The sequence below is a fragment of the Aplidium turbinatum genome, chromosome 17 (genome assembly GCF_918807975.1).
Source record: "Aplidium turbinatum chromosome 17, kaAplTurb1.1, whole genome shotgun sequence".
Lineage (NCBI taxonomy): Eukaryota > Metazoa > Chordata > Ascidiacea > Aplousobranchia > Polyclinidae > Aplidium > Aplidium turbinatum.
In genome coordinates, this window is record NC_137488.1 from 19493892 (window position 1) to 19515154 (window position 21263).

Here is a 21263-nt window from a genome sequence, read left to right on the forward strand (position 1 = left end):
CGAACCACTGACCCGCGGGTCACGAAGTGACCCATCACAGATTTTCCGTGACCCACTTGTCTTTTTTAACATAATGAAATTTAAACAAATATTTCAGCAAAGAATAAATGTTTCACTAAATATTTGTAATAAGGCCCCACCCTATTTTAATCTAGTAGGCTACCATACCGAATTGCCATATAGCAGTCTGACACAACTTAAGTTGTGGTAATGTTTTACAGCGATTTGTTGGAAGAAGTAGAGTACAACTTTTTTTAGCTGAAAAAAATCAAAAATATCCAGAGTTAAGCGAAAGTAGGCTACTTGTTTGAATGATTTACATTTTTCTCTGATTTCACAATGCATTACAATAAGTTAAATACTAAATTGCAAGGCTGTGGAAATATTGTATTATCCATGTTTGGGCACATTAAAGCATTTGAGAAGAAACTCGCTACTTTTTCTGTAGACCTTGAACAAGGTCAGCTGAAACATTTTCCTCAGTTGTTGAAGCACTTTACCAGCACCAATTTAACTTATGAACAAAAGCAAACTGCACTCAACAAGTATGTTTTTCCGACGAAAGAGGCCAAAAATGTAATGTCAGAAAGGTTTACCCAGTTCCGAAAGCTAGATACTACATTGCAGTTCATTCTTTTCCCGCATGCAATTCAATTTGAAAATCTTGAATTATCAAACTTCGAATGGCTTCGTCTTTACAACTTGGAAATGGAAATGATAGACTTTCAAGAAAGTGCAGTTTGGAAAACAAAATTTGTAGACTTAAATCATCTCCTACAAAAAATTGAAATGACAACGGATATGGATGGTTGTGACTTTCCTGCTGTTGAAAACCATGCTGAAAATATACTTCTTACAGAGTGGAACTCCCTGCCAAATTCGTTTGAAACTATGAAAAGATTTGCGGTAGCTCTGTTAACGTTGTTTGGTTCTTCATATTCGTGCAAATCTTTATTTTCGCACATGAATTTTATACAATCAAGCACACGGAATCGTCTCAGCTCAGATATGAGTGCTGCATGTGTGAAGCTAAAAACTACGGATTACCAACCAAGGTTAATAAAACTTGCAGAGAAGATGCAGCAGCAACTTTCGCATTAGCCTAACATGTAATTAAATGTATGACCCACTTTTGCTTTTTCAAGGGTTAAGGTCTCTTTTGTGACCCATGCACTAAAAAAGGTGCGCCATCCCTGCTGTAAGCCTATTGCTTAAGATGGTTATCCTTGTCGGCGACACAATACACATTATCACTTGGACTTGCTCTCACAACTGAATTCAAGAAATACAAGCATACTTACTAAACCGTCAGCCCGGTGTGAGGCATAACTCGATCTAAACTCGTAACTAACTCTATAACCCTGCAAAAGCGGGTGAACCCACAACTAGACCGCACAGCTGGCTACAATGCAATTGCTGGAGTTGCAAGCGCAGTTGATAGATTTCGTTGAAATGTTTATTTTTCACTGCGGTATTATTATATCTTATTGCGTTAGTAAAATGCAATTTGTTTTCAAATTAACTAAAACATCTTTTCTTTATGTGTCATAGATGATGTCATGATATTAGTTGTTGCTGCGGCGCTGGAAGAATTTTTGGTCCGCCTTTTCATCTAATCGCACTTTTGCTTCTGAGGGAGGCAGTTTCTGCGCAACATCTCTGTGGCTATCTGATTAATCTCCCAAATGAGTGTCAGCAGCATTGAAAGTCTATTTCATATATTCTCACAACAAAAATTACGACTAAACGGTTTTAATCCGCTTTACAAGCAATAAAAAAGATGCATAAATTGCGGTCAACAATCGAGAAATAAAAAATAACAAGAAAAACAAAAATAAATTTTCCTAAAACAATGCTTGATATTTCCACTTATTTCGTTACAAGAACTTTCACAAAGCTGCTTAAGTCTGCGATAGATGACGTAATGCCACGCACGTCATAGATAAGCCTTTTCACACCAATATATAGAAGCCACGAGGTGGCGGTGGTGGTGCTTCATCAGTGTCTGTTTGCGCCGAATCTTCAGATTCAAACGAAGATAAACTTGTAATTGATGACGTCACTGTCGATATCTTGTGACTTGCAAGTGACGTGAAGCGCTCGTCATTCACTCCACAAACACGCTTGCCGCCAGAACTTTCAGCGCGGTCTGTGACGTCATAACGTCGACTGTCAAGAAGCTTCTTCCGCATGAGCGCGGCAGCGAGCACCAAGCACAAAAGAGTCACCACAGAAAGAACAGAAACCAACGCGATAAACACTGGATTCGTCTCGAATTCTTCATCTTCGTTTGCTGCTGTTTGAAATAATATTTTTTTATTACCTACATTCTGTGGGTAATTTGATAAAACAACAGAATATGGAATAACGATTGAATGAGGTTGCTCATCAGGCATTCAATGAGATGGTATGCTCTTAAAGTGTAAACTATTAAGCCTACAAGGTATTCCAGATGATAATTCGCAATTATTTAGACGCTTCTTCAAACTCATGATTATTAGACATGGAGATTTGATATAAAAAGATGGAAAGTGTTGAGATGAGTCATTATGTAGAATAGTATCAGAAGTAAATCAAGAAGAAACCTCAAAATCAAGCGATGCTGGTTCGGCTCTCGAGGTGTGCGCTTGAGCAACGCATTTCAGGACGGTACCTAGTGGATGGATGAATTAATTCACAGACAACAACAAGCGGAAACTTCATTGTGTCAAACTCTGTAACCGGCTAACCGGCCCTGCGTCATTGGTTCAAACAGGGTTCAAAGCCTCTATTAGTATGCTAAACTTCCAGAAATAACCAATCACAGCCTTTGTTAGTCCGAGGATAAAGGTTTGAACCAACCAAACTAAATGCTTTGTGGAGCCTTCAAGCTTACCATGCGATAAACTCGTGTTTTCCGAAGAGTAAAATCCTTTCACAAAAATCGGCCCCACACGGATCTGATAACTTCTTTCTTGTTGGTCTATTCTTTGTTGATTTACAGCTGTAACAAAAGACACGTGATCACGGCCGTTGAGAGGATATTTAGGGCGCGGTATCAATGAGATCCTTTCGCCCCAAATCAAAACATTTATAAGAAAAATTCATTGTATCCAAAGAATACCCGGTGGTGTTTTCAAGTTTTCGAGTCTCTTGAAAAGGTTTTGGGTTCAAAGTACCTACTGGACCCCCTGTTAACTCTACTGCACCTGAATCATACATTTTTACTCTTTGCAGGTTGAATGTGAAGTGCTGCATTTGTTTTTCCAAATTGATATAAGTTGAAAGTCAAGTGTAAGCCAATTGAACACTGCAATAACTAAATAACAGTAATGCATTTCCTGGTATCATTGCGCTAATATGTGGTCTCATGACGCAGAACAAAGCTTGAGATCAGCTCCGTTAGCTCAGTGGTTACGCGCCCCACTCAAGATCAAGCGGCGCTGGTTCGACTCTCGGGGTATGCGCTTGAGCAAGGCATTTCAGGACTGCTCTCCATTCAGCGGCATCTAATAGATGGAATAATTCCTCAGCAACAACAATCGAAAACTTCACTCTGCCAATCTCGGTAACCGGCCTTGCGTCAAGAGCTTCTACAAGTATGCAAAACTAGGAATAACCAATCAAGGCTTTGTCAGTCCGAGGATAATGATTCAAAAACCAAACCAAGATCCGATTAAATCACGACTATAAACTGCTCAAGGGATATTAACTTGGCCATGATTCTCTAAAGTTATTCTTTGATAGATATTTTTACCTAAAAATGTGTGTAAATCTAGTTTTGATTTTTTCATTTCATAATCTAAGTTAACAACTTAAATTATAGGTTTTGTGACGTTTGTTTTACTAATACGTCTTTCCTTAAAAGATTCTCGTACAAATAGGCGTCTGATTATTTATAATTCCTTACCTCTTTTTGATAATAGCCTTCTCTCCCCGCCCCAAGACACAGCGGCATCTCCTTCTTTGAAACCGAGAATTGGTCTGCGCAACAATGAAGCGATATTTTCACTAAAGAGTTGATAAACATAAAGGAATTTTACAAATATCAGCTAAATATACGAAATTGGGGCCAACTTTATAGGTCAATTAACTAAACTGTATAATAGGGTGGCTCATTTTCCTTGATGTTCTTTAAAATTTTTGTCAGTTTGGAATAATGTTCCATTTTGCTCACTGATATTTGTAAACCAAAAATGTTTGTTGGGTTTTGACCTTTGACCCTGGTTCACCCAAGGAGAAATTCTGAATTTTTCTGAAAAATTACTAAATTTCGAAGTGGTTTAGCAGTATCTGAAGAGAGGATTTCTCAAAATTTGACCACGTGATTTTGACGTCACTTCCTCTGTTAACTTCCACGTGGAACATCTTCACCCTACTCCAAGTCAAGGATGCCAGAGCTTGGTTTTTCCACCTAGATCTGGGTTTTTTTGACCACATCTGGGTTTTAAGTTTTTTTATTTCTAATTTAGGTAAATCTAGGTTTTTTTGGTTTTTAACTTTGTACAGAGCTTGCGCGGTATTAAGGCACTGGGATCTTCGATAAATGGTCCACACTGCAACACAAAAATGATAAGGTACCGGTAATGTTTTTTGCATCAGCTACTGCAGTCAGTGAGGTACAGGATGCTGAAGAAATGATCCAACTTTATGAAAATGTGGATGACTAAAAATTGGAGTAGTACAACTATTTGTGTCACTGAACATTTATTTATTGTGAATTTGAGTTATTCTTTTCAACATTATGTTCAAATTAAAAAGGCTAAGCAGGGTTTATTGCTAAGAACCAAGTTATCGTAGTTGTACACCAAACTGTAAGCACTAAGCAGGCATGATGATTCTCCTCAGCCGCAGTCTACAACTCACACAGCCAAAAGTTTAGTTCAAAAGTCAAAACTAACCTTAATGGCTAGCCTATACACTCATACATCTAGTCAGTTTTAGAAATTTTGGTTAAACACACACTGAACCTTGCTCAAAATGGCCCGTTTCGGTGAGTCCGATCCCTATTTCCTGATTTTTTCAATTTTTTTTTTTTAAATTATCGGGTACCGTAGCCTAATTATCATTGCCGTTTTAAGGTTAGGGTTAGAGGTTAGGAACTCACCGAATCGGACTCACCGAATAGTAGCAGACCCAACCTTGCTAGCTAAACGCTTTACCATAAACGTAATTTTGAACCAAAATCTTTGCTGTGAGCCCATCTAGGCCTACCCAGGGGCGCCGGAAGCGGGGGGGGGGGGGCAGGGCGATTGGCCGCCCTTTCGATTGGCATGGCCGCCCTTTCGATTGCCGTTCCAGGGCTCTCACCACTCGGCTATGCAGCCGACGTTTAAAGTCATGTAAGCAACTGCACATTTTGCAATATAACAATTTCTGCTATTCGCTTTTAGCCTAATTATAATCTTTCATTTTTGCCTCAAAATAATATTTACAGCACAAAATGTTGCAACACAGTACACAGTACAGGCCTTAAAACTCGTTTTTTTTTTCGGCAGCCATCGTGGCCTACCGGGAGCTCCTTCTCGGCGGCCAAATCTGCGTGCTTGGAGGCCAAAATAAAAATAACGATAGCACAAGTAAATAGAATTAAACTTGCAACAATGCTAAAATGATCACTTAGCGTTGTTGAAGTCTGGGCCTGGGCGACGTCCTACAAGAGAATCGTTGCACCACACAATACTGCTTTATCAGGATTGTAATCCAGTAGGCTACTATTCAAACGGTCTGCAATGTGGCTGATTTTATAGAAGTTCGCCACTCCCCTAGAATTCTTTTTAGCAACGAAAAACAACGTTCGACATGTGTTGACGATGACGGCAAGGTAACAAAATAAGTATTTCAATGATTAAAACATTACTTGTAGGCTTTAACTGCCTTTTATCAGAACTGACGATGCACTAGCAAGTGCGAAATATTTTTTCTGTTTCATCTACTGACATCTGATCCCTGTTGCCTTAGCAATTGAGGTTTTAGCTATTTCAATGATGTACATTACTAAAAGAAGCATATAATTTTTGCAAAATATGATCAAAAAATGTTTTCCCCATTGATGTCAAATAGCTTAGTTCTCCTTTTTAACAACGGTTCAATGTCCGACAACATCGAATCGACATAAAAACGACAATATTGCCAGCCGATGTAAATTAGCACTTCGGATTAAGACTTTGTTAAAATAAACGTCGGAAGTTACAAACAAGACTTACAGCGCTGGCGATCGCAGATGGATATATTCCATCAATAACAAATATTCCCCGCGCAATACAACAGTGGCGATTATGACGCGCTAACCTAATTTTGCGCCACTCTTTGATACTGCATATTTTCGACAGTTAATCCACGATCATTCTATTGCGAAATTAAATAATTGGCTAGAAGAGATCGGCGGCCAAACTTCGATGATTGAGGAGGTAGCACCGGCGGTTCATTCAACCACTACTTAGCGGCCATGGCCACAGGCTGCTTTAAGGCTTGACAGTAGGTTACATCATTATAACATAGGATGGTGCCCTTCTTTGTATACCGGATTATCATTATCGCTATATTTTATCTTGAAACTTGAAAAAAAAAATTGGCCTTTTACTAAACAAAAGTGCCCTTTTTTCGTAATCTTGCCCCCCCCAGTCAAAAATCGTTCCGGCGCCCCTGGGCCTACCACCTCTTGTTTTTTGTATATAGTTATATTACATATATAATAAACACCCAAACCAACATAAGCATGTATATTGTATAATTATATATACGTGTTACTATTTGTAGCTTTCTGAGGCTTCTGTGTAATGATTTAAAATGGTGCTGAAAGCACACGCAGGTTTTTTTTTACCGCTTTACTACATATTTTCTGGACCTGGGTTTTTTTCGCCTCATCTGGGTTTTTTTTAGCATACAATCTAAGTTTATTGGAAATTTGTCGCTGGCATCCCTGCTCCAAGTCTGAGAGTCACTAATAGTGCATGCTTTTAGTGTCATTTTAGTTGATTTTACAACCTTTTCGCAGTCAGTGAATCTATAACATAGACCAACAAAAAAAATTTGTCACAAAAGATGAGAGTCATTTTAGAGTATTTCAGAGCCCCTGATTCCGAAAATGCACTTAGTTTTTTCGAATTGGCTCTAGTTTTCGAGATATTCGACAATGAAAATATTTTTGAAATCGTTTCTCAAAAGCTTTCAATTGGCAAATTACTTATTTTCAGCCCTGTTTACCATTATGATGTCATAATTGCACTTGTCTAGTTCAATTAGTTCATATTGCACGAAAGTTCAAAACGCAAGCAGAGGTTGAAATGAACTGTGTTTAACGTTAGGGAGACATAAATACTCAATGAAAACAGTTGTGAATCAGTAGGCCTACATCACAAGAAAAATATCCCGAAAGTCATGTGTTTATGAATGCAGCTTTATATTGAAAAGGTAGGCCTACTGAAATGGATACTTGTACAAATGAAGTTTTATTCCAAGCCTTTGTTAAGGCCAAGTCTTTGCTGCAAGAAGTTTTTTTCTGGTCTATATAGGCTAAATAAATGGCATATAGGCTAATAAAATATGCCTTTGACAAGTAGGATGCTGTACAAACAACCCAGATATATTTTGCTGCACGAGGCAACGCAGAGGACCAACACATTCTGCGATAGATGCAGCGCTATATAAAAACAAGCATTATTATTATTACTTTGACATGAAGCTGGGTGATCAAGATAAGTCCTGGGTTCCTCCTAAAGTATGCAAACATTGCACTCAAACCCGTTCCTTGGCTCAAGGCTAAGAAGTTCAGAGTGCCATGGCATAAAGAGAGCCGTGGAATCACCATGAAAATTGATATTTCTGCACGGTGAGGATGTTCGAAGGAAGTTGGAACATCATGTTTACATGGAGTGTGCAAGGGAGTCATTGCATGGACGTTGCTATTTCTGTTTTTTGTTTGCCCTCTCCAGTTTCAAGTGGTGATTTGCTTGAAACAATAGGAAAACGGGCATGACTGAGAGTAACCTCAATACCTTCAGTAATGTTTTGGAGCAAGGTCAAGTTTTTTTCTCAAAACCATTTCTACCACCTACTGTAGTAGTTAAAGATTTAGTTATCAAAAGTGGTAGCTGCAATCTTGGCTCCTCATCTCGATCAACATGGCATTCTTGACTCCAAGGCCAAGATTACGTTCTTCCGCAGCAAGAATAAAATTCTAAGCAGCTACTTTATTGAAGAACATAACTTTGTATTCTGTAATTATATAAATGGCCTTCGTACCTTGATGGGTGTTGCTCAGTAGGCCGATCATAATAAAGAGTTGCGTTTGTTCATCGATAGCTTTGTTTTGTTTATTTGTCTAGTTTGTTAAGCAAAACAATGTATGCATTTTGTTTGTACTTAGTAGCTTACTTAGTAAGTCTGAGACTGTTGAAATCAACAAATATATTAATGCAAAACGCAAGTTATATATTCTACATCTTGTATCCCCAGGCTTACTTCACATCATATTTTGATTGTTACTAGGCCAGTAAACGTTAAATAGCTGTTTGTTTGGGTTGTAATCAACGTGATTGGTTCCAAATAGCGTTTATACAACTCAGAAATGTGCCTGGGATTACTTCCAGTTTTGTCTATGTAGTAAACGACACGACGTTAAATCTATAGGGGCTCAAAAATTACGAAAAAAATATTTTTGCTGTAACTCAAAAACTAAAGCCAATTCGAGAAAACTTAGTGCATTTTTAAAATCAGGGGCCTCGAAATACCTTAAAATGACTCTCACATGTCTTTATATAAAAAAGTTTTGTTGGCCTGTGAAAATCGATAAACATCGTCATATGATTCAAGAAACTGAAAGCAGTAGATATTTACTACGTGAAGAGTGCACAAAGAAAATTATATCTGAAATGTGGTAGAATTCAACATTTTGAGAGTAATACATGTGTCAGTGTTCATGGAGTTGCTAATTAAACCACTTTGCTTGCTACAAGTTTGTGTTACTGCTTCTTATTGTGTCCATTAAGATGCTAGAGTGCATTAGAAGATAGCGGGTGAGCAATTTCAGGGATAAGTGAAAACTCGATATTTTGAAAAAATTCAAACCAGGTGAACCAGGGTCAAACGTTAATATTTTTTTGTGAAATTTGGTGTAGGAGATACATTTACCAAAAGGAACAATATTCCAAACTGACGAAAAATTTAAAAGAAAAAAATTTTTTTTTCGAGATTTTGCGCCGGCCTACTGTATAAACAAATTGCAATTAAGCATTTTCCCATAGCTCTATGACGCTGAATCAGTACAACTGTCCCGACCAAGGACAGTTCATACTTGCTCTCTATAGTGACATTTAATGTCAAGAGCCTTAACCTAACATTAAATTAAAAGCTTGGTGCTTCTGTGATACACTTTGATTGTTTTCATCTTTGCTTTGCCACCATATTAGGCTACTAATAATTTTCAAAAAATGTTTCTAAGTAAAAACCTAGATTTCATCATCATTATCATACCTAGAGATGGATTGGATTGTGATCATTAACCCCTATTTTGCTACGCTACTGACTTTCATGATCAAATGTTAAAACCTGTCTGAGCATCGACAGTGAAAATCAACTAAACTCACTTTTCTTTGCCGCAAGACGGCGTACAAGAATCGCCAACACAGGGATGAGTCGAGCATTCTAGAAATGTTGGAGCACTAGTCAGCGCGAATAAGTGTGAAGATAACTTTAATCTTCCTTGCGATCGCCGTCCATTCTCCAGTATTGTGACCTCATCATCCGACCAGCAACTACGTCATAAAGGCAACCCATATAGAGTAATATAAAGTAATGCGGTTTATTGAACGTTTATTGAAATATCACTCTTTAAAGTCTAGAAACAAGATTCAGCTCAGTGGTTAAGCGCTTGACTCAAGATCAAGCGGCGCTGGTTCGACTCTCGGAGTATGCGCTTGAGCAACGCATTTCAGGACTGTTCTCTATTCAGCGGTACCCAGTGAATGGAATAATTCCCTGGCAACAACACTTCAACAATCGGAAACTTCACTCTGTCGATTTCAGTGATCGGCCTGCGTCAAAAGCCTCTACAAGTATGCGAAAATACCAGAAATAACCTATCAGAGGCTTTGTTGGTCCGAGAATAAAAATTTAAAATCATCCAATCAGTAAATACCAGTCTTACCCATTTCTTCCAATGATCTGACGTTGTGTATTTCCTGACGTCACGCGGCAGTGATCTAGCACCACGTTGACGTCATCAATCGGGGTCTGCGTAGTTGTGTTCTACAAAGTCAAGAAAACAAAAATAGAAAAAGTAAAACACAACTTTCTACAATTGGACATTTGTATTGCGATGTGCGTGGAGCCATGGAACGCCATCTACAAAGTTTATTTCTATGATGCTTTTCAAACTTTTATCGGTCTTACCTTAACCAGGATTCCCACATATAGGTTGTCATTGGGTTGGAGTTCAGGGAATGATTTAAAAGTTTGCAAGAAGCTTCCGTCTTGGAACATTGTAACCGAGGCCTCTATGTCCTTCGTGTTTGTTTTTGGATGGACCATCGGAGTTCGAAAACTGGAAATCAAACAATTTCATATGAGAAATGGAATTAAGGTGGAAGTTCAACCATTGGAAGAGTAGATAGATACTGAACATGATAATCACCCAGGCAGCAAATCAAGTTCTTCTTCTGCAGGCTACAAACGTTGAATTAATGTAAAAATTGGTTGATTTGCTATCTGGGTAGGCTACACGAGGTTAATGTGTGATACTTTAGATATCAGACAACTCAGCTCCACCAAGAAAAAAAGGAACTGCTGCATGTATGACATCCAAGCGCGCTTTGTATCTGGCCATAATCTGGAGTTTGGAAATATTTTATGCCTTGCGCAATCACAACTATGACCTATGAGGTCATAATCACCGAAACGATGTGCTGGGGTTAGAAGAAAATTTTTTCGTTGTTGATGAAGCATCGTAAAAATAATTTCTAAAGTCAACATACTGTGTGATTTAGTATCTTTACAACATTACATATAACTCGTTGACACGTACAGCTTTTTAATCCTTTCACTTTTCTAAAGATGCATCCAAGAAACACTTACACTAATTTGTCATCGATTCCTGGATCAACGAGTCGTGTGCTGACAGTTAGATCGATGGGGTAGTGGCATCTGATCTCCGATTTGAAGAGGAAAGTTCCAAAAACCGCATTGTACTTTCCAAAAGAATTGCTTACATGATTAATATAAATTACCTCGGAGTCAGTTACCTAAGAGAAGAATGTAGATAATTTTTAGTCAGACACTAATTCTGTTTCGTACATTTATGCTGAAAAGTCTGATACCCGTATGATTTTACAAAAAAACGCTTGATTTCGTGTCGTATTGAGAGCGTTGCTACGGGTGATACTGCAAAACGTCGTTAACAAATTGCAAAAAGTTTTTGTTCCATGTTTAAGACAACATCACAATTAATGTTTAAAGCAGTTATAATTCTGAAATGTTTTCTTATGAAACGCTACTCATTTGGGTGTTCTATTCAAGTTTTATTAGCTGGGTCTATATTTTTTCTTTGGCAAAATCCTATTTCTGATTTATATAGTCACTATACCTTAAAAGCTGTAGGTCTTAACCAGAAATTCCAAACACAAAATTAGGGGTTTGTGTCAATATTTGTTTAGATTAGAATCAATTCCTCCTTCAAATCTAATAAAAATACTCACACTTCTTTCTGTTCCACACGATTGGAAATTATTGATGTCAAATACAAATCTGTTTCTATACTGCCCTCTGACGGTTGGTCTGCAGGCATAATCTTTCAAATGCAAATTGCTTTGGCTCAGATCACGTGACTCAAATCGTTGAGTCGAGAGGGTTATAATCATGTGACCATGGTGGCAATCAACCGTGACCTCACTTGCTGCAAAAAAATTAAAATTTTATTTTCCATCGCATGCAAGTTATTGCGGTCTAATTCTAAATGAAAACGCTTTTTCGTCCGCTAATTCAGTAGTTAAGCGCCCTCCTCAAGATCGAGCGGTGCTGGTTCGGCTCTCAGGGTATACGCTTGAGCAACGCATTTCAGGACTGCTCTCCATTTAGAGGCACCTAGTGGCTGAAGTATTTCAACAACAACAAGTCAACAACACTTCAACATTCGGAAATCTTCACTCTGTCAATCTCAGAAACCGGTCCTGCATCTAGAGCCTCCACAAGTATGCGAAACTACCAGGAATAACCTATCAAGGTTTTGTCAGTCCGAGGATGAAGATTCAAAACCAAACTGCCTTTAATGTTAATTTTGCTCGTCACAATACACTCTTAAATCAAACATGATCGTTTTGTAGATGACTTTGGGTGTCCAGTCCAGTTGGTTTAGACCAGGGGTCACCAAACTTTTATCTCTGAGGGCCGGATTGCTGCGAGATTAACAGCTGCGGGCCGGATGCAAATAGTGAAAAGATATACAACTATTTAGAATCTCCATTGACTTGGATTAAGCACAATAAATAACAAAGTCAGCGATGGAATAGAAAAGTTGTGATGAAAATCGAAAGGTAGCTGGAAAAGTCATCCCCTGCTGTGATACACTACAGGGCATCGTGCTCTTGAAAAAACGTTACATCTTTCCAAATTTGGCCTAGGCAGGCTGTCCCCATTTGCATGGAATGGGATAGAATGGAAGACAGATTTTGGGATGGAAGATGGAAAATGTCAAGGATGGAAAGGGATGGAAAATCTTGATGATGGGATGGAAGACAATCTTCCATCATTCCATCTCAATTCCATCATTAACTTTCTAACGCTTTATCAAAACATGCAAGATATTACGTTGCTTGCTGAAATAATTCGATTTTCGGTTCGTATTAAACCAACAACACCAAACGGTACGTAATCCTTAGGAAAATACTGCTGTTAAATTTTTAGCTTAAATTTAGCCTGTGGTTTTTAGGTTTATTTGTGGCATATTCAACGTGGAGATCACAAAATGTGAAGAAGGAAGAGGTTTCTGAGATGAAATGGAAGATTTCTAAAATAGAATGGAGATGGAATGGAAGAAAATCTCAGGATGGAAGATGGAAAAAACGTCTTCCATTCCATCCCCTGCCCATTTGTGGTGGCCTAATAATAAAAACAGAACACCAACATGTAGGCTGCCTGGTGGAAAAATGTACAAATTCAACATACAACAACGAACTATAAGAACGAACAATTTTTACTAAGAAGTGTCTATTACACAAAAAGGCAAAGCCAAAGACGGTTGCTAATGCCAAGGGAAGCACATGTACATAATTGTAGTGCAGCTGTAATTTCCGCAGCACGTGGCGGGCCGGATGAAATCAGTTTGCGGGCCGGTTCTGGCCCGCGGGCCGTAGTTTGGTGACCCCTGGTTTAGACTTTAGACCAGGGGTTCCCAACCTGTGGTACGCGTACCACTAGTGGTACGCGAAGGTTTTTCTGGTGGCACGTGGGCAGCTTCCGTTTTTTTTTTCAATATATTTTGTTTATCTGGTTTTGTTTGCAAAAAAATCCCGAAGCCTATTCTTACTGTTAGGTAACTATTCCTGTTGTTTCGTATCGTTTACGGTCTTCAAAATACAGGTCATCTCAATGGTCAACAAGGAACACAGTTGCTTTGAAAAGCCGTACAACGCTGTGGGACAGTGGGCGTTAATTAGGTCAAATGATTGCTCTTGATAGATATTATCTACTGTTTTATAGCTTAAGCTACAAATAGCGTTGAATAATGCTAGTTGTAAGCTAAAAATAGATCGGAATAAAATGTTCAATAACGGTTACAAGGAATATTCTCCAATAAACTTCTGGCTCAGTAGCCTATGGCCTCTTCATATTCAACGTTAGCTTCCCATGCTGTTCCGCAGCTACCAGTAGCCAGTAGGCTACGCATTTTCCCATCCACGTGGGAATGTGAGCAGGGATTTTCAGTCATGATAAACATCAAGTCAAAAAATCGAAACCGACTAGATGCGTCCGGAAATGACTTTCGATGCGCTGTCGACAAATTTACACCGCACATCGACCAATTGGTGGACAGCTAGCCTAAACAAAAATCTCATTAAATGTAGTTGTGGTGCTTTGGTGTTATTTTAGTAGGCCGATATTATTCTTCTGAATAAAATATGATTCGATCAAATTAGTTGTTCTGCAAGAAGTGGTACGCTTGGCAGTACAGAGGGTCCAAGTGGTACGAGATCGTAAAAAGGTTGGGAACCCCTGCTTTAGACAGACGACAGAAGCATAGGCTACTTATCAAGAATGTGCGCGAAAGCTAAGCAGGCATAGGAAGTGTAAATTTTCCTGGAAATTAATCCACGCAAAAGCATTGATCTCAAGTCATTAAAAATATAATACTGTACTTTTTATCCACATGTAGCCTAAACACTACAGCGCTTCGGCTTATCGTGAAAAATTCTCATGTCCTCAATGCCTGTGAGCGCAGGTGAACATCAAATTAATTGTAATATTATAACGTTTGACGTCTTATTAGGAGAGAACATGTTAGGGACAGTGGAATAACGGACGACTAGCTTTATTGATTTTTCTAACGATATGGACAGCTGGAGGGTCACTTCAAAATTTAAAAGTTGGCAGAACTGCAAAAAGTTTTGTTTGCTTTTACGTAAATTAATTTTTAACAAATGAAATGCTATATTTTGCGCGAGGTTTAAGATGCTAGAACATCGATAGAACCATACTACATCAGTTTGAGGTTAACTACTGTTACCACTGTAGCGTGAAATCCATTGCTGCATTATTATGACTAGTATAGCATTACATAAGCATAATATCACATATTTTCATACATTTGTTTTGGCAATACACACTTTGTACACTCGTAGACAGGTCAAACACGCTGCACCTTGGTATGCGACATATGGCGGTAGACCTCAAGCTGTAATTGCACCAAATTTTGTCATAACTCTATGACCCTCCAGTTGTCCACCTTCTTTTTGAGTGAGCAATCCCCTACTTCTACCATCCCTAGAACATGTTGTTCTTTATTCAGCTATGTATTAACTCCGGCAACACTCTGATAATTTTCTTGATAAAATCTGACTGGTTTCTACAGATTAGACTACTTCAAACATTATCAGCAGGCTCTTAATCATTAATTGATCATGCTGTCTGGTTTGCTTGTTTTGTTGCTTTTGTTTGATAACTATGGACAAAGCTTTATCTGCAATAAAATTGTACTAATTGCATAGGCGTAGCCAGGGGGGGGGCGAAAGGGGCCATCGCACCCCCAAATTTTCAAAGTTTGGATTCCGAAGTTGAGCCCTTTGTTGAAAATATGATAAAATTTGTAGAAATTTATAACGTTTTCCAAGAGATCTGGCTATTAACACCTTAAGGACTTGTTTTAGACACACAGAAAGACACCAATAAATTTTGCAAATCGTAAATCGTGCAAAATTTACTCGATTTACGTTTCTTTTAACTAATTTGTGGAAGCAATTTCAGAATGGCTTACTCTGTTGGGTTTTTGTGTAGCTGAGTTTTTGGTGTTCTCTAATTTCAGCCGCAGATTTTGCCCGTTCATGTGTAAGAGCTACCTTTAATAAGTTAATAGCTGTTTATCTGCTAATAAATTTCATACAAATATTACCCTAAAAGTGTTTCCAGAAAGCGCTATAATCCATTATTTAAGTGTAATTTTGCAAAAAATTTTCGGGGGAGCATGCCCCCGGACCCCCCTAGAATACGCGTGCCTTCGGCACGCTCTAACCCTCACCAGTTTCATTGCTTTCCCTTGCTCAAGCCACCAGGATACGCCACTGCACATCAGGTGGCGATGTCTTAAATCCAACACTTTGTCGTTCTCTTCAATTCATCAAATATTTAGACCCCCCCAAATTTTTTCCTGGCTACGCCACTGACTAATTGTAAATTAGACTATTTCACCGTCAAAATTCGTTCCATAGTAACATTGTCAAGTAAACCTTTTACTCAAAACATTTTTCGGTTCCTTACTTGAATAAAATAAGTTACTTCTGGAATAAATTAAGAAAAAGGCTTGTTGTCTTAAGAAACATTCATTCGCGAACACCTCAAGTGCAATACAAATACTTTCTAATCAGAATTTGAGCATTGCTTTCGAGCGTAGCGAATTGAAAATGACCTCCCAACTGCAGTTTACGACCTCGAGTAGAAATATCTGATGACTTTGCTACGTACATTTGGTAACCAGCTCACTGGCCGACTGGTGGCCGCCTCAAGTTCTAACGGAAATAGGTGTAAGTTCGATTCCAGGTCGGGTCATATCAAAAGAGTAAAACCGGGTTGTACAAGACAAACAGCTGTGCTGATTGCGTTCGTTTTTGCATAGCGTCATTAAAACTGTGAAAAAGAGCGATGACGTTAGAATACATATCGTTACATTAGTCAAGAATCAAGTATAGAAATAAAAATGTATTATTATGATATTGGATAATAAATATCGTATAAGTGGTATGGGAATGTTTTGAGACGGCATGAAGAAGAGAGCTGGAGTTGCAAGTGGAGGGTCGTAGAAAACAAGGAAGACCCAAGAAAAGGTGGAAAAAGCAAGTTGAGGAAGAAAGCAGCAAGGTGGGCTTGACAAGAGAGGATGCGTTAGACAGATCGATGTGGAGGCAGGGTGTGAAGGCGATTGCGGCATTTGGAGGTGAATTCGGCCACCCTCGGTAACGGGGACATCAGCGGATTAAAACTGGACTACTACTACTACATTTGTAAACATACCACACATCTCTTTGATTGGTTGAAACTTTGCAGGCCAGGTGGTCACAATGTCCATTTTCCTCCAATTGTACACCAATGACGAACGCAAGCTGTTGTAGCTGGGATTGGAATAATCGAACAACCATGTTGGTCGTTTCTGGCTTTGGTAATTATTGCAACGGGAAACTCTGGTCATCAGAACTGGTGATAAGACAGTAGCCCACACAGACAGACCCATCATCTCCCCAGAAAATAGACCAAACTCTGTGGAGTTGTCTGTCGTAATAGTTGACCCAAAAAAGAAGCGACCGTAACCAGGAATTCTTGCTCCAACCTGTGAACAAACTTTCTGATTAAATCATTACAAGATGTTTTTTTCAGATGTGCAGTAGGCCTACTACTTATCTCTGGGCCGGATCAAAATTATTTCTTCTAACAAGAAATAATACGATTCTATTTGCGAATGCGTAAGATAAGCCAAATATCACTATCACAATCATCATCATTATCATCTTAGGACGAATCCAGCAAGTAGAATATCTTTAAGCGGGGAGAAATGATAACAAAACATAATGATGTGTAGGTCTACATTAATCTGACCTTGCAAATACACCGTAAATAAAATTACTTTTCTTTGTTTTAGTTTGACGATCGTCCCAGTCGCTGTTCCTAACCCCTTGGCTCCGTCACTGACATGATCATCATATTGTTATTTCAATGTTAAAAACTATTGAACTTGATATTCAATCAATCCATAAAATTATGCTCATTTGCATTCTAAATACATCACAGCATATCTTATGCTATGTCATTTTACTTGAAAGAGTTCTCCATTATCTTGTAGCCTCCCGTCCATGAGTATTTGCCAGGATCCTGACCTGTCCCACGTCATGCATACGTAATGCCAAACTGCGTCATCAAGACGCAACGAAACAGGCTTGGGTAAAATTTTCTTGCCTACAACAAGGTATAAGTTGTAATTGGTGTCATTCTTCGACAAATCAACTTCGTTTGTTTCCAACTGGTTCGTGAGTCCTGTGTTTGGTTTTCTGCCAAAGCGGTACGCCACCAAACCTAGTTGTAAGTCTCTCTCGCTGGTGTAGTAACTAAACAGAGTTCCCGTTTTTCTCAAATCTGACGATTTGACCCAAACGCAAGCAGTAACAGAGCTCATTGAGGTCTTGATGACGTCATTTGATGACGTCCATGCCTCCCCACGCAAGATTGAATGTTCCGTTGTTAGTTGTGGCAAGTTGAGCACTTCTCGCAGCGAACCTGCAAACAACAAACAAAAACTTAAAAAAACGTTAAACGTTAACGTTATTTTTGATGATACGCTATCTTCAATCATCCTAGCTGGCGCCTTAGTTTTTGTTGCGCACGAAAAAGCAAACTAGCCAATCTTTGTGTCCATTTGCAAATACTAGTTTTTCTCAGGCACAGCTACGTTCTATCTGTGATTGTCGGTTTATTCTCCTTTGATTTTTTTTTTCAATAATTCAAAACAATCCGTTGATTGACTGAATTTTTATCCTCGGACTGGGAAGGCTTCTTTGAGAGCTTAATCCTGGCAGTTTCGCATACTTGTAGATGCTTTAAACCACTTACGTAGGCCCGGTCACTGAGGTTGACAGAGTGAAGTTTCCGATTGTTGAAGTGTTGTTGCGGGCGAAATTATTTCATCTAGGCTACTTAAGTGCCGCTGAATGAAGAGCAGTTCTTAGAATGTGTTGCTCAAGCGCATACCCCGAGAGTCGAACCATACCCCTTGATCTTGAAATTTCTTCGTTTACGAAGTCACGTGCTAACCAACTGAGCTATCGGGCGGGTTAACGGATTGTGTACATTCTACGCAACAGTGGTAGGCTTGGGAATGAAAAGTGGTCAGTTAGGGATTTGAACTAGAGACCTTGGGACTATCGACTGGACCCTTCATCGGTCAACTACCCAGACCAGTGCTGATACTTAGATGGTAATAACCAAATCTGTTACGGCAAGGTGGTGGAAAGTTGTAACGGCGAATGAAAATTTGCACCTTCAGTCAACTCTATACCTGTTGCTGTTACCTACGTTTGTACAATATTTTCTGTTGAAATTGCAACAAAAATCAGGTTGTGAAATATTTTTATGTCTGTTTTGCTTTTAGAAAATATTTTGTAGAATTGTTAACGACGCTAATATTCTACCTGGAAAGACGAGAAGTGAAATATGAACTTTCTTCAAAACGGTGTCTTGTATTTTAATTGTCTTTAGTGGATGCCAAAAAAGTAGCTTTGTTCTCTAATAAACCTGAAGAAAGCTTTGAACACGAGACCAGGCGAACAATTATCTGGCAGTGCAATTACAGTTACCCTATCATCATGATGTAAACACAATCGTTTGTAGGCGGTTAAAGTTACCTAGTTAAAAGCTCTAATTTAGGTTTGTTGATTTAATTGCTTGGTTTGTGACGTCATCGAGCGATGCTGACGTATCTGTACAAATCAAATTCGAATCAAACGTTTGGCTTCAAGAACATGGACTAATTAATTTTATCAATTCACAGTAAGTTTTGCCTTTTCAATTGACAAATTTTGGACGTTTTACAAAACTAAGGTAAAGGTAAAGGTGGGTCCCATACTTGATTCAAGCATCGGGGGATGAGAAGATAGGGTTCTCATTGTACTAAGCCTTTGGCACTAACGAGAGTAGGGTGGCCAGTTCCTTTTTCTCGGCCGCCTTTACTTCAGCAACTACGCCCACCCAATTTATTACACCCTGGGTAGAGGTGAGCGGTGTTTGTCAACAACCAGCATAAGCCGGGAGTCGAACCAGGTTTGCATAATTGGAAAGCCAACGCCTTATCCGTTGCGCCTTCCCACCGCCATTTGTTCATGTTCGTTCACGAACACAAACAAAACTAAACCATGACTGAAAACGGATAGACTACCGGAATTTTACTAGATTTTTGAAGAAGCTTCTTAGCCTTATTTTGGTCTTTAAAAAATTGACGGCGGCAAAATACAGCTTTCTAAGCTATTACTAACAAACACAGCCGTAGGGGATCAACAATTTTTTAGGGGGTTTGAAGCAAAAATAGCCCAAATCTGCGGGATTTTATTGTAGTCTTTTAGGCTAATAAAACTGTTTATTTCTCTATAAACCGACCAGACTATTTTGGGCAGATGCATAAAAATTCCCAAATAATTTCATATCTGTGGCTTCAAAAACTAGTCGACATTATTATGAAGTTCTAAAAGCAGTAAGTGAACACATACTTTATCAAATTGGTATTCAATCCGTAGCTGCCTAAACCACATAATACTAGATAAAATCTATGCTGCATATACAATGCTTGTTCAATGAAATTGGCATCCACCTCACGTTGCTTTGGGCAGTGGCATTATCAGGTTGACATAATTTGATGTTTGGTGGCTGCTCAAAGGTTCAAATTGGTCAGGGGGAAAATGCATGATGTTGATTTGGCTAGTTTCGTAAAAGGATTGGGCTAACCAGATTAAAGATAATTTCAAATCTTGTTACAGTCCAAGTCAACATGATACAGTTGTAAATAACAAAATTATAAAGATTTTCTTATTATTGTCTTTATATAAACAATTAATTCATCAATATGAGCGTGTGGAATTAAAATTCTATAGTAAATGTTTTGCGCTACTTGCAATTTTTCTAAATAAAACAATTTTATGGCTGTTTGCTTAGCAAATCTTGCCGATATAATTGCAAGTTTTTTCTCAAATTTGAGACATGTTTTACAACAAAAGGGGGCAACTTTACCTTTTGCTCGTTCGCGCCCTATGGTGACAGAGCACATCATTGGAAGACACGGTACGTGCTGCTAAGAAAACAATTCACCATTTTCAAATTATTTGCTTGTATCCTGCGAGATTCACCATAAAAGCTGAGGCTTCTGTTAAAACTTATTTTCTCATTATGAGATGAGACGTCATGGATCCTCCTTCGCTAATTTTTGATCAAACGAAATATATTTTAAAATTCTCGATTACTTATAAATAAACGGCGAGTTAAAAAAACGAAAAAAAATCTCTTCCAAGAATACGAAGCATTGCAGTTGTTGAAATGGTCTCCTCACTTTTATGTGTATAAAATTGCCAAGGTCTCTATTGGGATTCAACTTTTTAACGTACATTCAACGCTTGATAATGTGCCATCAACGTAAAACGGAGGGCTTTATTTTTGAATTATATTTTCAACAACGCATTTTAATGATTTACAATTGACTGAGCCAATCGACAATTTAGATTCGCGATTTGGCGATATCTTCGCCAGCAAATTGCTTATTTTGTGATTATTTGTGTTTAATGCATCGAAACAACAATAAAAAAAGTAAAATTGCAAAATTGTTTTGTCAATTGCGACTTTATATTTGTTAAAGCAGGTTTGATTGATTGACAGATGTAAAGACACGCCACAAATAAGTTTCAACTTTCTGTGACTTTGATATTTAAATTAAAGAAATTCCACTCACTCTTGGTTGATGATCCCGTTTGAAAGGATACAAGGAGAAGAAAATATAAGTATAAGTTATTGAAATCCATTGATCTATTTCACTGCTTAGCAAAATTATAATAACT

At 38.4% G+C, this 21263-nt stretch overlaps 1 protein-coding gene across 1 annotated transcript; it reads right to left on the bottom strand.

Moving 5' to 3' along the window:
- Positions 1 to 1742: 1742 nt before the first annotated feature.
- LOC145786834 (uncharacterized) lies at positions 1743 to 21263 on the bottom strand. Its single transcript, XM_082598575.1, has 11 exons — positions 21158 to 21263; positions 17489 to 17946; positions 16693 to 17005; positions 11673 to 11869; positions 11053 to 11219; positions 10372 to 10522; positions 10127 to 10227; positions 9567 to 9734; positions 3890 to 3963; positions 2876 to 2983; positions 1743 to 2296 (listed from the first exon to the last, which is right to left on the bottom strand). The coding sequence occupies exons 1-11, from the start codon at positions 21225 to 21227 to the stop codon at positions 1953 to 1955; spliced, it is 2151 nt and encodes a 716-aa protein (XP_082454701.1). The 5' UTR covers positions 21228 to 21263; the 3' UTR covers positions 1743 to 1952.

Bases quoted from the DNA above. Each gene is read 5' to 3' on its own strand.
- LOC145786834 (XM_082598575.1), bottom strand. From the start codon at position 21,227: ATGGATTTCAATAACTTATACTTATATTTTCTTCTCCTTGTATCCTTT. The intron at 17,947-21,157 runs GTGAGTGGAATT...TGTTGTTTGCAG, and splicing joins AACGGGATCATCAACCAAGA to GTTCGCTGCGAGAAGTGCTC. The intron at 10,523-11,052 runs GTAAGTGTTTCT...TTTGATTTCCAG, and splicing joins GGAATCGATGACAAATTAGT to TTTTCGAACTCCGATGGTCC.